This window comes from Cetorhinus maximus, chromosome 24 (genome assembly GCF_964194155.1).
Source record: "Cetorhinus maximus chromosome 24, sCetMax3.hap1.1, whole genome shotgun sequence".
Classification (NCBI taxonomy): Eukaryota; Metazoa; Chordata; class Chondrichthyes; order Lamniformes; family Cetorhinidae; genus Cetorhinus; species Cetorhinus maximus.
Genome location: NC_135902.1, coordinates 18,578,597 through 18,598,886, shown reverse-complemented (window position 1 = coordinate 18,598,886; position 20,290 = coordinate 18,578,597). Strand labels below are relative to the sequence as shown.

Below are 20,290 nucleotides of genomic sequence, written 5' to 3'. Positions count from 1 at the left end.
GCACGCGAACGCCACACCCCAACCACAGTGGGCCACATCAGGTCTCCAGTGCCTCCTCTCCCTGCTGCTGCTGATCACTTACATAAAGATAGTACACCTGCTCCCAACCCCCCCAACGGCCACCTTGGACACATGCTGCGTACATCACTTTACGCCTCCAGCCATTTGAGCATAAGTCGGCTGTGTCCAGTAACTGAAGTAGGAGAAAGCTATTTGGAATTCCGCTGTCAAGTGGGTACTGTGTTAACATGCTGGTTTTGTTTTTAAACCTAAAATCTATTTTGGACTGTTGCCTTAAAGGGGGTGTGTAACTAGGAGTCAGGTTAATTAAGAATTTTAGGAGTTGTTATAGTAGTAAGTAATTGTAGCCTTAAGTATGTACTTGAAATCTTTTATTTTGTAAATAAATATTTTAATTTAATTTTTAAAATCTCTAAAGGTCTTGGTGGATTCATTACTTCTGAATTCAATGCACACATCTTCTTGTAATAAATACAAATTGCAAAACCGTTGCGATAGCACGACCATGTTTCCCTTATGGATTTGGTGTGCCTGGCATGCATCATTTGCCACATCATAACACAATTCAATCAAAGCTGACCTAAATCTCAAATCCATTTTTCCACCTTCACTCTTTATCGATATCCCTACCTGACAAAATCAATCGATCTCAATCTTGAATGCCCCAGTTGGCCCCCAGCTTCCACAGTCTTTTAGGGGAAGAGTTTCAGATTTTGACTATCCTTTTTGTAAAAGAGAGCTTCCTGATTTCACTCCTGAATGGCCTGGCTCCAATTTTAATTTTAAGATTATAAGCTAGAAATTCACTGGCAGCCCTCTGGAGAGCTGGTGGCTGAAACATTCCTTAACCCTGGGCTAGTTGTAGCCCAGTCATGCTCAGATGGCTCAACGCATGCTGATTCAAACTCTATACTAACCTCCAAGGTATGCGCAGTGTCCCCAGTCACTGAATGCACTCAGAATGATACAACACAAAGGTAGGCCATTTGACCTATCAATAACTGGAGCTCCCTGAAACCATCAACTCATCTTAAAACTTTTCCACTTCAAGTTCCCATCCAATCAGCAGTAGGAGAAATGAACATCAGATTTATTGGCTCTGACAGCCTTCAACCCTGCCCTCCATTTAACCTGGCTGTTATGCTGGCAACTGTGAAAGAATTAAAAAACAATTCCAGTGGAAAGGGTTGAATGTTCTGGTGAAATGTTAACAGATTGACGCTGGAACAGAGGAAGTGCTGGTCAATCAAGACCAAGATCTTTCTAGTTTACCGCTATATGATACAAGAGCAATGGAGTTGTTGACTAATCATAGACTAATTGATAGAGGTTGATTCTATAACTGACCCAGACAGGAGGAAAGTCCTAGCACTAGAGAGCTTTAGAAACCATTAGTCCAAGGTCATCTGTTCCTCCTGAGCATGTCATCATCGCATATCATGTTTCAAATTATTCATGTACTGTCTCCTGGGTGTTAAGAAATCTATCCTGACATGTGAGTTGAAATGCCTAGCCCCAAAATATAGTAGTCAACGACAGATCTAAATTGTAGGGAGGGGTGATGGTGGGTGGTTTCCAATAGGGTTTTGCTCTGTTCTCATATGCCAGCCAAAAAAGTTCCACCAGGGAAAGGGTGTAAGGGGGAAATGGCCCAGAAATTTCACCCACAAAACCTTTTTACAGTCTCAGTTGAACCCTTGGCAGCAGCACGATGCAGTTCCAGTTCTGCTGGACAGGTGGTCTTACATGGTAACCCACAATGCTGACAGTGAAGTGAATCCACTGGAATTTCAGGCCCTAAAATTCTGACCATGGGCTATCGATGACCCTTCTAAGGACTTTGTTTGGAAAACTATTTTAAGCAATAGGTCAGATACTTCAGTGTTATGTGATAAGACATGATAAATAAACTTCAGAACAAGTCCAGTGCCATTCCTGAGACCTCAGCTTTACCCGCTCACTAATTGACAATGTCACTCCAAGAGCATGGGACCAGCAAAGGCTGGAAATGACACATAACACGTCACAGACTGACTCTTTATGCCAACACAGACATTTCCCAGCAAGACTCCCTGCCAGGGACTCAAAGATAGACCATGGTTCAGTGAAGAATAATATAAGATTCATTCCTCAGATTCATTATGAAAGATATTCATGATGATGTGTTTGGTCACAGAACGATGCCAATGCATTATGGATCATTAATGCTTTATTAAAACAGTGGGACTTTGCATAAAGTATAAATATCAAAATATTGAATACCACTGGAAAAGTTCCAGACACAGCGGTCTCAATTGTAACACTGCTTACTCAGACGGGCGGGAGATCGTCGGTGGGGAAGGTGGAGGGGAGTTAAATATCGGGAGTGGCCAAACCGACCCCAACATGACCCCATTCCCATCCCTTTCAATTTCAAAAAATGCATTAATCAGGCCACGGATGATACTCCCCCTAAAGGCTGTGTTAAAGCCTAATTAACACAGTAAAGTTGCAACTTGATGACATCATTGGAGCCATGACATAAATTTAATGGCCTATGATTCCTGGCAGCTGTCCTGAGGCAGAAGCTGACGGCTTCCCAAAGTAAGTGGTTCTTTGTGCACTCCTTGTGGTCCAGGTTGTGCAGCAGTACATCCGCACCCCCTGCCCCCGACCCTGCCCCCAGGCCCCTCAAGATAGCCTTCGACTTCCTCAATCCTGCTCTCCAGCTTCCCCTCAGTCATACCGATCACTGGCCTTTCTCCCTCCCCTCAGCCCTCCTGATCACCTACCTCCTCCCCTTCCCTATCCCTCCTGAACTCAGTGGCCTCCTGCCGCTAGTGTTCCCACCAGCCTGCCAGCCAGGCTGGTCAGTTACCTAACTGTCAGGCTGAAGGCAGTCCTACAATATGTTAATGACTTCCTGCCATTAAGCTTGGCAGGGCCCCTGTGTCCTCAGCCTTGCTAGCTCCTTCAGCCCTCCCCAGTTTCCTACTAATATCAGGGCTATTCCTGTCAGTAGGGCAAAGGGAATGCAATCATTGTCGACTCCTTTCAACTGAATCAATGAATTGAGAATAAATTGTTTTAAGCTAATTTTTGGGCATGAGGTTAGCGATTCATGATCTGCCCTGCATTATGTAAGGCAGTTTCTCGCTCTAGGCTCCATTCTTAGTGTTATTAGTGAACGAATGCTGAATACACCCATGATAAATTCATCTGTCTGCGATTATAACCCATTTAAAATAAACAGGTTGGTGCTGGCAATAAAGTCACAGACAGAGGAATGTTATATCAACCTGTCAAGTGTCCATCCACTAATAAGATTAGTTTATGGGTTTAAATTGATGGTCAACCAGATTATGTGAACCAAAGATATCCCATTAACCATCACTTTGGTGTAGATTAGCAATTGAATAACAATTAAAGCCCCATTGCCAAAGTTGGCGAGGGACAATGTATACAAGAGGAAAACTGGCCTGTATCTTCCATGAAGTGGCAGTCAGAGTCGGATAGCCACTCTGCTCCTACTTACTTAACTGGATATGAAGCCGCTCCTTTCTTGACCAACCTTCTGACTCAGGCCGTGTGAGAATAGTGTAATGCAGTGGGTTCCTGAAGCCTTCTGTTGAGGGCTGGAGAGTCGGAAGTAAGGGAGACACACCCCCTTTTCTCTGGCACTAGCTGCCGTCAAGCAGGTAGGTTTCAAGGTTCAGCCACTTTGAAAAGCTAAGGAGAAGGTAAGTTTGTAAGGTAAATAGGTAGGATTGGAGGTTGAGGGTTGTTGGGTGATCAGGGGGGTCAGGTGGTTAGTAAGGGGATGTCAGGTGGTCAGTTGTGGGGTGGGTTAGGTGGTCAGTAGGGGGTTGCGGTCGGGTGGTCAGATGGCTTGGTCAGTGCAGAGGTGGTCAGTGAGGTGCGGTCAGTGGGGGGGGGTCGGGTGGTCGGTGGGGGTTTAGGTGGTCAGTGGGGTAGTCAGTTGAGGGGTGGTCAGTGGGAGGGTCGGGTAGTATGGGGGCCGGGAGGTCAGTGGGAGGGTCAGGTGATGAGTGGGGGGTGTCGGGTGATCAGAGGGATTGGTCAATGGTGGGGTGGTCAGTGGTGGGGGCAGGTGGTCAGGGTGGTGGTGAGTGAGGGGGATGAGCTATCAGGCAGTCAGTGGGGGGGCGGGGAGGGTAGTTGGGGGAGGGGACGGCAGTCAGGGAGTCCTGTGGCGGGTAGTGGGGGGCCCCTGGGGGGCCGAGGGAGTGAGGGGAGTCACTTAGGAGGTCAGGGCGGTAGCTGGGGGCGGGGGGTTAGTCGGGCTGGTCCCTTGTGGGGCTGGGGGTACTGTGGGGGGGTCATGGGTGTGGGAGGTGTCCCATGATGAGTGGGGGGAGGGGGGGGGGTTTCCGAGGTGCTCCCGTGGGGGTCGGTGTGGTGGTGGTGGGGGGTGGGGGGGGGTGTTGTGCTGTCAGTACTATAGTTACCCAGAAGTTAGAAGTGGTTCAAATTCTTCTAACATTTTCTGGGTGACTACTGCTGTAAGACAGTCAAAACCATCTGAAGTTCACAATTCATATCATACTTTCAGATGGTTCCCATTGAAGGGCAACTGCCCAACGGAAGTTTGAACTTGCCGGGTAATTTCCGTGCATTCCTTATGTGGGGACTTCAAAGGCTTTGGGACCTTTGAGGTACGCCCCTGCTATGACGGCCCAGGGAATGGAAGCTACGGGCACCAATGTGCGGCTTCATGACATTGGTGATCATACAATCTTGTTACCTGGTGCTCCTGTTCTCAATTTCAGTGTTGTTACCGAGGATAGGCCCCAATCTAAGGTCAAAGGGCATGGTTGATTGGAAAAAATATAAGCAAGGGAGAATTGTATCTTGGAAGGTCCTTTCCCATTGACTGATTCTGAGTGATATGCAGTGACTTGGAAATAGACTGGTCAGCATTGAGGTGCTGAATGGGGTCGTGGTGGTGGGGGTGGGTGGGGGGCGGAGAATAGGGAGAGAGGGAGTTGACATAAAAAAGAAACAGAAACTTTACCAATCTAGAGATCTGGGGAAAAATTTCCTATACCCGCTATCTGGTAGTGACATTTTTAGCACAGGGTATGAATTCTCCCTCATTCCTATTCCCAGTAAGATCAGCCAGTGTTTTAGAGGGAATCTTTCTCCCGCCCCCATGCCAAACTTATCAATAGTCAATCAGTTAACTTTCATTGATTTTGCTCAGAAATTTCACTTGTAGTGTGAAGTTTTGCACCCTGTTCCTATTTGTTCCTTCCTGTTTTTAACGTGTTTCCTGTTCAGTATTAAAAGAACGTTTCAGTCTAGAACTACGGACTGTTTGTCCCAAGTGTAGGCTCGGTTTGTATACCTTCTGGAGGAGGATGGCAAATGGCCCAAGTATCCGGAATCCCCGAGCAAAGTATATGGAATTGCACCAGGCCAGCACGATGGCGAGAGCCATGAAGAACCCCTCAGTGCCTGCACTTGTCAGCCTTAGAATGAGAATCAATAGCACCAGGAATGCATAGCAGACTCTGTCGAGGGAAAAGCAGGGGGACAAAGATTAAAGTGAGGGAACAAAACTGTGGCAGATGCAAGTTATCCACTTTGGATCTAAGAAAGATGGATCTGTATATTCTAAATGGTGCAAAGCTAGGAATTGTGGAGGAGCAGACAGATTTAAGGGTCCATGTATCAGAAATCAGTAAAAGCTAGCTGACGGGTACAAAATATGATTAAAAATGTGAATGGAATATTGGCTTCTATCTCATGGGGTTGGAATCCAAAGTGGAAGTTATGTTACAGTTATATAAAGCTCTGGTTAGACCCCATCCGGCATTACTGAATTCAGTTCTAGGCATCACATTCACTTCAGGGAGGACCTACGACCTTAGAGGGGACGCAACGCAGATTCACCAGAATGATAATGGGGCTATAAAAGGCTTAAGCTACGAGGATATGGTGCATAGCCGAGACTTACATTCCCTCAGGTATAGGAATTAAGTGGTGATCTACTTGGGGTGTTTAAGGTGATTAAAGCAGTTGATATGGTAAATAGAGAAAAGCTATTTCATCTGGTGAGGGACTCCATAGCATATAAACTTAAAATTAGGCTCAAAGGGTCAGGAGTAAAAGTCGGAAGCTGTTCTGCACACAAAGGGTAGTGGAAATCCGCAACTCCCTCCCCTAAAAAGATGTTGAAATTTGTGGTCAATTGAAAATGACAAAACTAATATGAAAGATTTTTGACAGGCAAGGATATTAAGACTTATGAGATTTAGGCTGGTAAATGGATTGATGATACGGATCAGCCAGGATCTAATTGAATGACAGAACAGGTTTGAGGGGCTGAACGGCCTCCTCCTGTTCCTATATTCATGTGAAAAATGGATTGAGAGAAGAAATGTGGGAAGAGAGAGGGATGGGAGTGAAAGAAAGAGACAGAGATGGCAGAAAGAGAGATAGGTGGAGATAGAGGAAGGGACTGAGGAGGGTGGAAAATTAGATAGACGGAAGGAGAGATAGACAAGTACTTGGAAAGGAAAAAGTGAATGACGGATGTAATATTAGGGTGATCAGGATTGAAAGGGTTAACGTGTGGGACTGGAGAAGCAATACCATGCACCTGATGATGTAAGAGACACATGATCAAGAGTCGAGAGGGAGAATACTTCTGGCTTAGACTGAGTAACACCTAGTCATGCCTATCTGTATATAGTTACCTTTATCCAATAAAGCAGTTATAATTCAGACATACCTATGTCTCAGCAATTGTTCCTTAGCCAGGCACAGAGGAGAAAGGTAAAAGGCTTGGAATTTCAACCATAGTTGAGGAACTCACAGTAATTAAATCTTTGTCAAAATGATGACTTTTAAAAATGGGGAGAGAATAGGAGGCAGGAATATTCAGGGAGGGAGTTCTATAGATAGTGGGGCTGAGATGGTTGCAGGCTCTTTCACCAACGGTGGGACAATGAGAGAGGAATGCACAGAAAACAAAAATTAAAGAGCAGTACAGAGAATCTTACAGCACAGGAGGCCATTTGGCCTATCATGCCTGTGCAGGCTCTTTGAAAGAACTAGCCAATTAGTCCCACTACCCTGTTCTTTCCCCATATCCATCTGAATTTTTCAAATTTTTTTTATTCTTTCACAGGATGTGGCTGTCGCTGGCTAGGCAAGCATTTGTTGTCCATCCCTAATTGCTCTTGAGAAGGTGGTGGTGAGCCATGTCCATGTGGTGTAGATGCATCCACAGTGCTGTTGGAGAGTTCCAGGATTTTGACCCAGCAAAAGTGAGGGAACAACGATATAGTTCCAAGTTAGGATGGTGTATGGCATGGAGGGGAACTTGCAGGTGGTGGTGCTCCTATGCATCTGCGGCCCTCGTCCTTCTAGGTGGTAGAGATTGTGGGTTTGGAAGGTGCTGTTGACGGAGCCTTGGTGAGTTGCTGCAGTGCATCTTGTAGATGGTACACACTGTTGCCACTGTGCATCGGTGGTGGAGGGATTGAATGCTGAAGCTGGTGGAAGGCATGCCAATCAAGCAGGTTGCTTTGTCCTGGATGATGTTGAGCTTCTTTGAGTGTTGTGGGAGCTGCACTCATTCAGGCAAGTGGAAAGTATTCCATCACACTCCTGACTTGTGCCTTGTTGATGGTGGACAGGCTTTGGGGAGTTAGGAGGTGAGTTACTCTCCTCAGAATTCCCAGCCTCTAACCCCTCTTGTAGCCACAGTATTTATATGGCTGCTCCAGTTTGGTTTCTGGTCAATAGTAATCCCAGGGTGTAGGTAGTGGTGGATTCAGTGATGGTAATGCCAGTGAATGTCAAGGGGTGATGGTTAGACTCTCTCTTTTTGGAGATGGTCATTGCCTGGAGCTTAAGTGGCAAGTAACGTTTGTGCCACACATCAGCCCAAGCCTAGGTATTTTACAGGTCTTGCTGCGTACAGGCACAGGCTGCTTCAGTATCTGAGGAGTTGCGAATGGTACTGAACACTGTGCAATTATCTGCAAACATCCCCTCTTCTGACCTTATGGTGGAGGGAAGGCCCATCCTAAGTGGAAGTCCAATTCCTTTTTGAAAGTTACTATTGAATCTGGTTCCACCAGCCTAGCAGGCAGCACATTTCAGATCATAACCCGCAGCGTAAAAAAAGTTATCCCGTCTTCTGTGCCCACACCCTCCCCCAACACTGTTCAGTTGAAATAGTATCCCAACACACGCAAAAATGAACTGGTGCCCATGGAATTGAACAGCAAGATGTGTGACCATTCGTGGGAAGCGGGAGGCTGGATGACATAGTGAGGGAGCTGAGAAAACTGAAAGTGTAAATATCTGCAATTTAGCATATTAACATCAGGTTTAACTGGATTTTTGTAAAATAAATCTATAGTCATTCTGCTCACATTATAACATGGAATGGGCCTCCAAGGGCAGTTTTCCCAAAGTATCCTGCTGTTCCATATCGTAAGATGTCAGCACTCTGGGGAGAAAAAGATAAAATAAGCAACTCACAAATATTTCTTAACTTATTCATTCATGGGATGTGGGCGTCGCTGGCTAGGCCAGCATTTATTGCCCATTCCTAATTGCCCTTGAGAAGGTGGTGGGGAGCTGCCTTATGAACTGCTGCAGCCCATGTGGTGTATATACATCCACAGTGCTGTTAGGGACAGAGTTCCAGGATTTTGACCCAGCGATAATGAAGGAATGACAAAATATTTCCAAGTCAGGATGATGTGTGGCTTGGGGGGGAACTTACAGATGGTGGTGTTCCCATCTATCTGCTGCCCTTGTCCTTCTAGGTGGTAGAGGTCACAGGTTTAGAAGCTGCTGTCGAAGGAGCCTTGATGAGTTGCTGCAGTACGTCTTGTAGATAGTACACACTGCTGCTACTGTGATATTTCTTAAAACATAGGGCAGATTTTCACTTTCAGCAATGATGGAATGCTCACAATAGTGGATGGGAAGCCTCAGCCATGGTTTGGTGGCTCACTGTCTGAATCAGAAGGTCATGGTACAACTCCCACTCCAGAAACTTGACCCCACGATGCAGGCCATTGCACCAGTGAGATACTGAGGGAATGCTGCACTATCGGAGGTGCCGTCTTTCAGATGAGACATTAAACAGAGGCCCTTCCTCTAACAAAAACAGAATTACCTGGAAAAACTCAGCAGGTCTGGCAGCATCGGCGGAGAAGAAAAGAGTTGACGTTTCGAGTCCTCATGACCCTTCAACAGAACTGAGTAAAATTAGGAGAGGGGTGAAATATAAGCTGGTTTAAGGTGGGGGAGGGGGAGTGGGGGGAGAGAAGTTGGGGTGGGGGGTGGTTGTAGGGACAAGCAAGCAGTGATAGGAGCAGATAATCAAAAGATGTCACAGACAAAAGGAACAAAGAGGTGTTGAAGGTGGTGATATTATCTAAGAGAATGTGCTAATTAAGAATGGATGGCAGGACACTCAAGGTACAGCTCTAGTGGGGGTGGGGTGGAAAGACTGACAGGGCATTACAGGTATAGATTTAAAAATAATGGAAATAGGTGGGAAAAGAAAAATCTATATAAATTATTGGAAAAAACAAAAAGGAGGGAGAAGAAACAGAAAGGGGGTGGGGATGGAGGAGGGAGTTCAAGATCTAAAGTTGTTGAATTCAATATTCAGTCCGGAAGGCTGTAAAGTGCCTAGTCGGAAGATGAGGTGCTGTTCCTCCAGTTTACGTTGGGCTTCACTGGAACAATGCAGCAAGCCAAGGACAGACATATGGGCAAGAGAGCAGGGTGGAGTGTTAAAATGGCAAGCGACAGAGAGGTTTGAGTCTTTCTTGCAGACAGACCGCAGGTGTTCTGCAAAGCGGTCGCCCAGTTTATGTTTGGTCTCTCCAATGTAGAGGAGACCGCATTGGGAGCAACGAATGCAGTAGACTAAGTTAGGGGAAATGCAAGTGAAATGCTGCTTCACTTGAAAGGAGTGTTTGGGCCCTTGGGCGGTGAGGAGAGAGGAAGTGAAGGGGCAGGTGTTGCATCTTCTGCGTGGGCATGGGGAGGTGCCATAGGTGGGGGTTGAGGAGTAGGGGGTGATGGAGGAGTGGACCAGGGTGTCCCGGAGGGAACGATCCTACGGAATGCCGCCGGGGGGGTGAAGGGAAGATGTGTTTAGTGGTGGCATCATGCTGGAGTTGGCGGAAATGGCGGAGGATGATCCTTTGAATGCGGAGGCTGGTGGGGTGATAAGTGAGGACAAGGGGGACCCTATCATGTTTCTGGGAGGGAGGAGAAGGCGTGAGGGCGGATGCGTGGGAGATGGGCCGGACACGGTTGAGTGCCCTGTCAACGACCGTGGGTGGAAAACCTCGGTTAAGGAAGAAGGAGGACATGTCAGAGGAACTGTTTTTGTAGGTAGCATCATCAGAACAGATGCGACGGAGGCGAAGGAACTGAGAGAATGGGATGGAGTCCTTACAGGAAGCGGGGTGTGAGGAGCTGTAGTCGAGGTAGCTGTGGGAGTCGGTAGGCTTGTAATGGATATTGGTGGACAGTCTATCACCAGAAATTGAGACAGAGAGGTCAAGGAAGGGAAGGGAAGTGTCAGAGATGGACCATGTGAAAATGATGGAGGGGTGGAGATTGGAAGCAAAATTAATAAATTTTTCTCGTCGGGACCTGATGTTGCCTTTAGTATTTATGCAATCTCTTTAAATCCACATTGTCTGGTCCTCGACCCTTCCATCAATGGGAAAAGTTTCTCTCTAACTACTCTGATTTTGAACCCCTCTATCAAATCCCTTCTAAGCTCCTCTTTAAGAAAAACAACCCAACTTCTGCAATCTAACCATGTAACTGAAGTCCTTCAACCCTGGAACCATTCTTGTAAATCTTTTCACATCCTTTCTAAGCTGCAGTATCCAGAATTGGACACAAAAATGGGGCCAAGTCAGTGTCTTATCAGAACTTGAATGTTTTTTTGCCTCTATTTATAAAGCTTGAACCTTTTGAACTACTTTCTGAACCAGAAAGTCACCTGTCACCTTCAACAATTTGTGCAGGTATACCCCCAGGCCTTTCTGTTCCTGCAAACTCTTTTAGAATTGTAGCCTTTATTTACATTGGCCCAGAACTTCCATTCCCCAGGACAATGTACCCGGGAGGGACCCCAGAAAATGCACTGGGAGGGGCCCCCGGAAGTCCCCAGGCAAGGACTGCACAGGAATTGCCTGGGAAGTTGAAGCTTCCAATGGGTAAATGAACATTACCCTGCACTGGAAACATTCCGAAACTCCAATTTAATTCGGAGGTTCCAGATGGTTCCAATTCTTTTAGCAGAACAGTCGCCAGGAAAAGTTAGAAGGATTAAAACCACTTCTAACTTCTGGGTAACTATACTAGTGAACCCCCAGCCTTCCACTGGATCCCCCGGACTAACACCACCCCTCACCACACCCCTGCCCCAGCGGCCAGCTCCTCCACCGCCTAACCACTCGACACCCTCCCCCAACAAACCACACATCCCACCTACGCTCCTGAACCCCTGATGACCTCCCAGCCAATGACCACTCACACCCCAGATCTGCCTTCCGACCACCTGGCTAACCCCCAACCCCTGTTCACGCCCCCAACCCGCAGACTACCCACCCACCCACGACTACCCTTCAACACCCGGCTATCCCCCAAACCCCCCATATTACCCACCGCCCCCCGACAGCCCTCCCAACCTCCAGACTACCTATCACACTCCAACTACCCCCTGAACCCCGACTAGCCCACACCCCAGGCTAACCTCCACCCCCACCCCGACTACCTTCCCCACCCTCCTGACTAACCTCCCGACCGCCCTACTACCTACGCTCCCAACCCCCTGACTGCCCTTCCAACACCCTCACCCCTGACTCCCCTCCAGACCTGCCCTGACCACTCACCCCCTGACCCACCATTCCCCCTCCCCCTGACCATGTAACTCCCACCACTCAACACCCCTCACGCACATACCTTCTCCCTGGCTTCTCAAAATAGCTGGAACCTTTAAACTTAACAGCTTCGTGGCAGCTAGTACTGGAAAAAAGGGGTGTGACTTCACTTGCCCTGACGCTGCTACACTGCGCTGGAAGCACTCGAGAGCTGCTGCTGCTCTGCACATTCCTCATCGGGCCTAGAATGGGAGATCAGGCGAGAAGTGTGCAGCTCCCAACTTGGGTGAGTATAAAGGATCCAACAGTGACTGCCACTCCACAAATGTTCTTGCCCATTATCTCTCCTCATTCTGCTAACCAAAATGTATCACTTCGTACTTGTGTGTGTTAAATTTCATCTGCCACATGATTGCCCATTCCACCAGGCCATATCCTTTTGAAGTCTATCATTATTGCCCTCACAGTTCACAATACTTCCAAGTTTTGTGCCATCTGCATTTATTAAAATTGTGCCCTGCACACCCAAGTCTAAGACATTAATATAGAGCAAGAAGAGCAGAAGCCCCAGTACCGACCCTTTGGGTACCCCACTCTGTACCTTCCTCCAATAATTAAGATAACCAATCACTACTGCTCTCTATTCCCTGTCACTCAGCCAACTTGGTATCATGCTGCCACTGTCCCTTTTATTCCCTGGGCTTCAACTTTGCTGACAAGCCTATTGGTTTGAATCTTGTGCCCTCCCCAAAGTGAGTTTGGTGGTGGAGGGGCATTTAAACAGGCAGAGGTGTGGCAGTGTCCCACCTCCACCCCAATTAAGTCCATAGCAAGAAGGCCAATGGACGGCCTTCTCCACTGCTAACTGAGACCCATAAGTAGCCAATTAATGCCCTCTTAAGAGCCTCATCCCACCACTGCTGGTATTGGAGGTTGTTGGGGTGGGGAGAGGTTTGCCTTGTAGGAAGCCCAACAAACAAACCATGGTGTGTTTGCTTGCGGGCTCCCAGATGGGAATCCCTCAATCAAAGGCATGATTGAGGGACCCAGCATCGAGAATGTGGTGGGGGGTGTGCCCACTGAAAGCCACCCCCTGTCTTTGCTGCCAACCCCCTTCCACCACCGCCTTGATCCAAGGCCTTGGGTGGGTGTAGTACTGGCAGAAGCTACCACCTCACCGGTGGCACTGCTGAGTACAGAAGAGTTGCCAGTCTCCAATTGTCTGGAAGCTCAGGCTGCCAGCCCTCCAGCATAGGTCTGGAGTCTCCAGGAATTGAAGATCAATCTCCAGGACATGGCTGTGTGCAGCCCTGGAGAAAAATCATTGGGACATTTAAAAAGATTGTTTTTATTGTCATTTTATTTAAGCTTTTCTCTTTGCAAGATATAATAATATTGAAAATGGGAGAAATTGCTGTTCAGCATTTGGGTAATGAGTCTTTTTACTTTCCAATTGACATAGCAATTTGTTGGCTGACTAATGGCTGGAGTGTGGGGGCAATTCATGTGATGAAACCTCCAGGGATACATTTAATCACAATCGGCAATCCTGCTGGTAGTTCTCAGCAGGTGCAACTTCTGCCTCCAGGGTCTTTGGTCCTGGAGGAAGGCCCACTGCTGGGCTGCCAGGTGCCTGAATGCAGGGCTTCCCTAAAAGACACAATGTGGAGCTCCCACCGCCTCTCCAGCCAGCTGGCAAGAGCCCGTCACCTCCATTAAATAGAGCCCATTTTGTGCCATTTTATCAAACACCATTTGGAAGTCCATATACACCACAACAACCATATTACCCTCATCAACCCTCACTGTTACTTCATCAAAAAAACAATCAAATTAGTTCAACACAATTTGTCTTTAACAATCTATGCTGGCTTTCCTTAATTAAGCCACACTTGTCCAAGTGACTGTTAATTTTGTCCTGGCTATTGCTTCCTAAAGCTTTTCCATCACTGAGGTTAAACTGACTGGTCTGTAGTTGTTGGCTTTATCCTTACACGTTTTTGAACAAGGGTGTAACATTTACAATTCTCCTGTCCTCTGGAAGCACTCTGTTGTCTAAGGAGAATCAAAAGATTGGGAGTGGCCAGTACCTTTGCAATTTATGCCTTTAGTTCCCTCAGCATCCTCAGTAGTATTCCATCCGGCCTGGTGACTTATCAACTTTAAGTACAGCCAACCTTTCAAATAACTCCGCTTTATCAATTTTTAGCCCATCTAGTATCTTAACTACCTTCTCGTTTACTATGACTTTGGTAGTATCCTCTTCCTTGGTAAAGACAGATATAAGGTAGTCACTTAGTACCTCTGCCATGCTCTCTGCTTCCAAGTGTAGATCTCCTTTTTGGTTCCTAATCGGTCCCAACCCTCCCCTCACTGCTATTTTGGTGCCTTTAGAAGCCTTTTGGGTCCCCTCTTATATTAGTTATGTAATTGAAAATTCTCTCTTTGTTTTGGGATGCACCAGTTATACAAACCACCTGGTTTTCCTTTGGAAAGCTGGACAGGGTACAAAACAGATTCCCAACTGCCATCTCCCCAACATCACGAAAAGTGAATATCACACTTCCCCATGTCTCCATTCTTCAGAGAAGAGCAAACATTCTGCCGGAACCAATGCACTGCACCTCCATGGACAGATTGAAGAACAGGCAACTGGTGCATAGGCCTTTTCATTTTTCATTGCCAAGGGATTCCTTCACTGGACTGTAGTTTGAAACTCACATTGGGCATGATGGAAAAGTTTAATCTGGTTTTTATCTAAGGCTGAGCTGCCTCCACCAATAGTCAAATGATCCTCAGCCACATTAACTGCCATCTGCAGGACAAAGCCCTATTCCATCAGTCATGTATACATCACCTTTAATGAGAATTCCCTGTTCTATCTGTTCTAAATTACTGTTGGTGAAATTACTGTCTGAATAGGACCTTCCTTTGTCCACAATTTAGAACAAGTGTTAATCAATTTAGTTTAAAGGTGTTAACACCTTTGCTGAGGTAAGTGGAGAAAGGAAGGACCAGTGAAGGCATTGACTGCTTCTCATCAAAGTTCATTTCTGGGCTTATATTGTCAATAAAAACACCTTGCACGTTCTTTACTTTCCAAATGCTAGGTTGGTCTCAGCTGCACAATCAGCGGTAAGCTTACCAGCGTCTGTCAATAGCACTTTTAGCCAATTATAGGAATCCTCCCTCACATGTGGCTCTCTCCAAGGGTGACACAATTTGCCACATCCCTGAAGAGAGAGACTGCACCTCCATAGCAGACAAATAGAAGCTTGGCTTAGATAGATTTCACCGGAGTTTTTCACTGGGACATTTTTTAAGTGCAATGATAGTTTCCATTCCCCTCACACACCAGCTAAGCAAAAAAACACATTCCTTACTTCTATCAGGAGGATGGCAATGGCTCCAAAGACAGAAATGATCTCCCCCACCAAGCGGATGTAATCTTCTTTTGATACATAGCACAGCTGGAATCAAGAGGCAGAGAGTGAAAGTTACACCCACTGCACTGTGACGGTTCAAAGGATGAACAGAAGTTAATGCCAGTGTAAGGATTCTAATACAGAAAGCAACTTGCATTGCACTACTTCAGGCAACTAGGTTCTGCACAAACCAAAGAGGAGGCAGATGTTATAGTCCTTATGTACATCCACAATGTGAAGAGTTCTACATTTATTAGTTCTTTCAGCGATATCTTAAACAGGTTTGAAAAAAAAAGAAATCTTCACAAACGCTCCCTTGAAGTCACTAGGTCTCAGCCACAATCTCTGTGCTAAACAACTTCTTAAAAATAACACAAAGAGCAATTTCACATGAAGATGTTAAGACTCTGGATGATAACAGCACTCTAACCATTCCATTCACTTTGCTCATTTTGGTGGATTACTCTACTCTCCTCTGTCTCAGTGCCTGAATACATTCTAAATAATTAAGATACACGATTCTGCATTGATTGGTGGCAATGCCTTGTAATTTTTATTTGTATCATAGAGAAGGTCACCCAAGCTGCTCTCTACCGTCCCTTCAATTCAATTTCTACTCGAGAAAAGGTGGCAGTTGGGAACTATGATATTCAATGGATACCTTGCAGGTTTGGTAGCAGGGGACTAGTTTTTTATGTAAATTGCGCATACCTTGAATTCTGATATTTGGTCCCTTGGGCGAGGTGTCCTGATGACAGTACAAACCCAGAAATTCCACCCCCCCTCCCCCACCCCCCCACCGCTTCAAACAGCAGCTGGTACCAGTCCACCATTGGCACATGGTTATGGTACTAACATTTAGTGGTGCCTCTTCCAGAATCTGAGTGTCTCTAGGGTCTGTGATATTGTCACGCCGTGGTATAAGAGGTCGAAAGATGCAACAGGAGGTGAATATGATAATGTAGATGAAGTAAAAGAGAGTGAGTGTCCGGAAATAATACTTTCCATATTTGTTCCACTTGAAATGGATCAGTGCCTTGATCGCAGGGATGTCGAGGATTTTCAGGGCCTGCAAAACAGAACCATGCGAAAACACTCAGCGTTTAATCTTTACTCAGCCACCTTTAGAGGATGTATCTGTCTGGAACCCCTTGGCTCACCTCAACTTCGTTACTGCACACAACCAGATCAAGGACAGAGTGGTCGTCGTCCCAGGAATCGATACCAGAGAGGTCATAGAAGGTAGCGGAGACAGACCTGAAAAACCACTGAATGTGGTATTTCTTCTTTCTCATTAAATGTTGAAACAGCTGCAAGATATAATACACATCCAACATGTTAGTACCGTCTATTTTTGTCTGCTTGAGAAGGGGACTGTGTACTCAATGGGACACAATGTATTAATCAGTGAAGGGATGGTGTTTATAGAGGGCAGTAGGCCAGGGATCAGTAGTGGAGATGTGAAGATGGGCAGGTATTTTGCAGATCATGGATTCTTCAATCATCAGTTTAGGAGCTTAAGAAAGTGGGTTAGAATCCATGGTGGTGGAGATTGCGCATGAATAATTGAAAAGAAAGAACGTTACATAGCACTTTTTATGATTGCCAGATGTTCCAAAATACTTCACAGCTGAATAAATAATTTTGAAGTGTACTCATTCTTGTAAAATGAGAAGCACACCAGTCAATTTATACACAGTGAAGCCCCACAAATAGCAATGTGATAAATGATCAGATAATCCATGTTAGTGATCTTGGTTGATGGATGAACATTGCCAGGACATTTCCTCAGCTTTCCCTTGAAAAATGCCATGGGACCTTTTAGGTACATTTAAGAAAACAGATAATGTCTAGGTTTAATGTCTCCTCTGAAAGACAGCATGTCTGACAGTGCAGCATTCCCTCAAGCACTGCACTGAAGTGTCAGCCTGGGCTTTGTGCTCAAGTTTCTGGAGTTGGGTTTGAACACAAACCTCCTGACTGCTGCTGAATCAAGCCTAGCAATGGTAGGAAGTGGCTTTATGGGCCATATAGCTTCTTTTCACACCAACTGGAAAATTTAATCGACTTTGTTTCCAATTTGTACCTTCTCTCACCTTCATATGACCCATTTCCAGCTCTTCCCTTTCCTTCCTTGACTTTTCTGTCTAGGGATAGACTATCAATAAACATTCATTATAAGCCCACTGACTCCCATAACCACCTCCAGCACACTTCCTCCCCAACTTCCTGTAAAGGACTTTAATTCCATTCTCCCAGCTTCTGTTTTGATAATGCAACTTCCATACCAACACTTCCAATATATTCTCTTTTTTCCTCAACCAAGGAATAGCCCCCATGGTTGACAGGGCCCTCAATCAGGTGCACCATATTTCCCGCACATCTGATCTCACCCCTTCCCCTCTCCTCCAGAACCACAACAGGATTCCCCTTGTCCTCATCTTCCACCCAAGCAGCCACCTTATTCAACACATCATCCTCCACTGTTTCTCCAGCATGATGCCCCCACCAAACACATCTTAACCTCCGCTCCTCTTTCAGCAACCCACAGGGACTGTTCTCTCTGCGACAACCTTGTTTTTCTGATGTTTGGGCTTTCAGAAAGCAGCTACACCATTCTGCCATTCACACCTCCTCTAGGTACATTCTTTGTTTCTTTATTTGTCCCATTACCACTCCGTTTGGCCTTGCACTGCCAATCCTTTGTCATTTTGTCTTCTGCCCTAGCACAGCCCTTCCCTTTTATTCTTTTTCCCATTCTTTCCCACATTTCACTTGCTTAAAACCTATTAAACTTTTTCTAGTTCTGATCAAAGGTCATTGACCTGAAATGTTAACTCTGTTCCTCTCTCCACAGGTGCTGCCTGACCTGCTGAGCATTTCCAGCATTTTCTTTATTGCAGATTTGCAGCACTTTGCCAGAGTAACTGAGTGTTGATTGGTGTTTGGATAGCTATACATTATTGAGTTGGAGCTCTGTCTTTTTTGGGATTTAGGTTCTGTATAATATTAAACAGGATAGAGAACTCTCTTCCTTTCAATCCCTTGCATATCCGGTCTATACTCCTTTCTGTATGTGTGAGTCTAATCATCCCAGTGGTGATGCCTCTCCCTTACATGAAAATGTGAGGATGGTAAAGTGCCGAATATTCCCTCACCTGGACATTTCCTTCCAAGGCAGCAAGTTTGAAAGGAGTCAGTCCATCTTTGTTTGTGATCATTTCTGCTGGATTTCCATTCTCTGGATCGAGAGACAGGATGAAATCATACATCTGTGCTGTGTAACGCTGGGCCTGCAATGCCAGGTGATGCAGAACAGTGTTACCTGAAATAGATCCATCAGAGGAAAGAAATGTATGCAGTACTTTTCATAACTTCATTAACATCCCAAAGGGCCTCTCAGGTTCTCTCAGAGGTAGTAGGACCACCAGAGTGAGACATTATTCTGTGTGAGTCGCTCCCTGCACAAAATCTTCCTGCTTTAGAATAATTCAATTTTGTGATCTCTGGTGAGATAAATTCATCATCTGGATTCAGTTCTGGGCACTGCGCCTCAGAAAGGATGTACTGGCCTCTGAGTGGGTCCAACACAGATTCAACAGAACGCTATCCTGGCACAATAGGTTAAATTATGATGACAGGATGCATAGACGAGGTTTGTATTCCCTTGAGTATGGAAAATTAAGGGGTAATCTAATTGAGGTGTTTAAGATGATTAAAGGATTTGATAGTGTAGATAGAGGGAAACTATTTCCTCTCGCAGGAGAGACCAGAACAAGGGGACAACTTAAAATTAAAGCTTAAACAGGCCATGGGTGGTGTCAGGAAGCACTTCTTCAAACAAGGGGTAGTGAAAATCTGGAACTCTCTCCCCCAAAAAGTTATTAAGGTTTGTGGTCAATGAACAATTTTAAAACAGAGATTGTTAGACTTTTGTGAGTCATAAAGTCATAAGCCTGAATTTTTGCAACGACAGAGAACCTATCTGTCATTACAAAAATGTCTCCAGAGGCCATCTGGAAGTCCTGCCCCAGAACACAACACCTACTATTTTTGCAGGTGGTAATGGGGGTGGATTCCAAATTGCACATCCATGGTTCACAGAGGCAGCTGACAATATAAAACAGCATCTGCCACTAGTCCTGTCTGATTTTCATCAGCTCGGAGTGGGAAACACAACATGTACAAATAGACCTGGTAGGAGCTAGTCTGGATTTTGCAGAGTTGTTTGAATCGGTAAAGCACCCTTTTAGATAGGTAAGGTCCTGAATATGAGTATGGTCCTGGGGCACCTCTGGGGGAATTGAGCTGCCGTTTGGGAGAAGTAAAGTGCCATCTGGACGAGGTAAAGGTTGTTAAAATGAGGCATGAATGGGTGTTATAATAGTGCTTAAACTCATTGGAACTGTCAAGCTCATTGGTAATGCAAGAAAGCATCAAAAGGAGCTGTCAAAAGGAACAGTCTAAAGGAGCTGTCAAGCTGTCATGGCTTTTAAAACTCCTGCCCTTTAAAGATTTGAAAAAAAACTGTGTAGTATTTTAAAAAATCAGTGCTTGTTATTTCACTTTGTCTGTTGACAAAAACCTGAGGGTTATCATACAGGATTAGTGCTGCATGACTGATTCAAAAATCTTCCATTATCACAAAGGGGTGCCTTAGTTTACAGTCTGATTGACAGCTCCAAGTGGTTATAGATTCTTTGAAGTGGGACTATGAATTTCAATATAAAAACAAAAAATGCTAGAAAAACTCAGCAGGTCTGGCAGCATCTGTCAAAGTTCCAAAGAAGAGTCATACTGGACTCGAAACGTTAACTTTGTTTCTCTCTCCACAGATGCTGCCGGACCTGCTGAGGTTTTTCAGCACTTTTTGCATTTATTTCCGATCTCCAGCATCTGCAGTATTTTACTTTTATTATGAATTTTAATGCTTGTTTTTATAAGGGATTAAAGGAAATT

At 45.6% G+C, this 20,290-nt stretch overlaps 1 protein-coding gene across 1 annotated transcript in view; it reads right to left on the bottom strand.

Moving 5' to 3' along the window:
• The window catches only part of LOC144699562 (transient receptor potential cation channel subfamily V member 6-like), a 57,042-nt gene that overhangs the window by 23,626 nt on the left and 13,126 nt on the right, over nt 1-20,290 (bottom strand). The window contains exons 6-11 of the mRNA XM_078570603.1: nt 18,490-18,656; nt 16,492-16,641; nt 16,188-16,400; nt 15,290-15,376; nt 8,412-8,488; nt 5,369-5,534 (exon numbers count right to left, since the gene is read on the bottom strand). Of these exons, the coding sequence (XP_078426729.1) occupies nt 5,369-5,534; nt 8,412-8,488; nt 15,290-15,376; nt 16,188-16,400; nt 16,492-16,641; nt 18,490-18,656 (860 nt within the window). The remainder of the gene's footprint in view (nt 1-5,368; nt 5,535-8,411; nt 8,489-15,289; nt 15,377-16,187; nt 16,401-16,491; nt 16,642-18,489; nt 18,657-20,290) is intronic.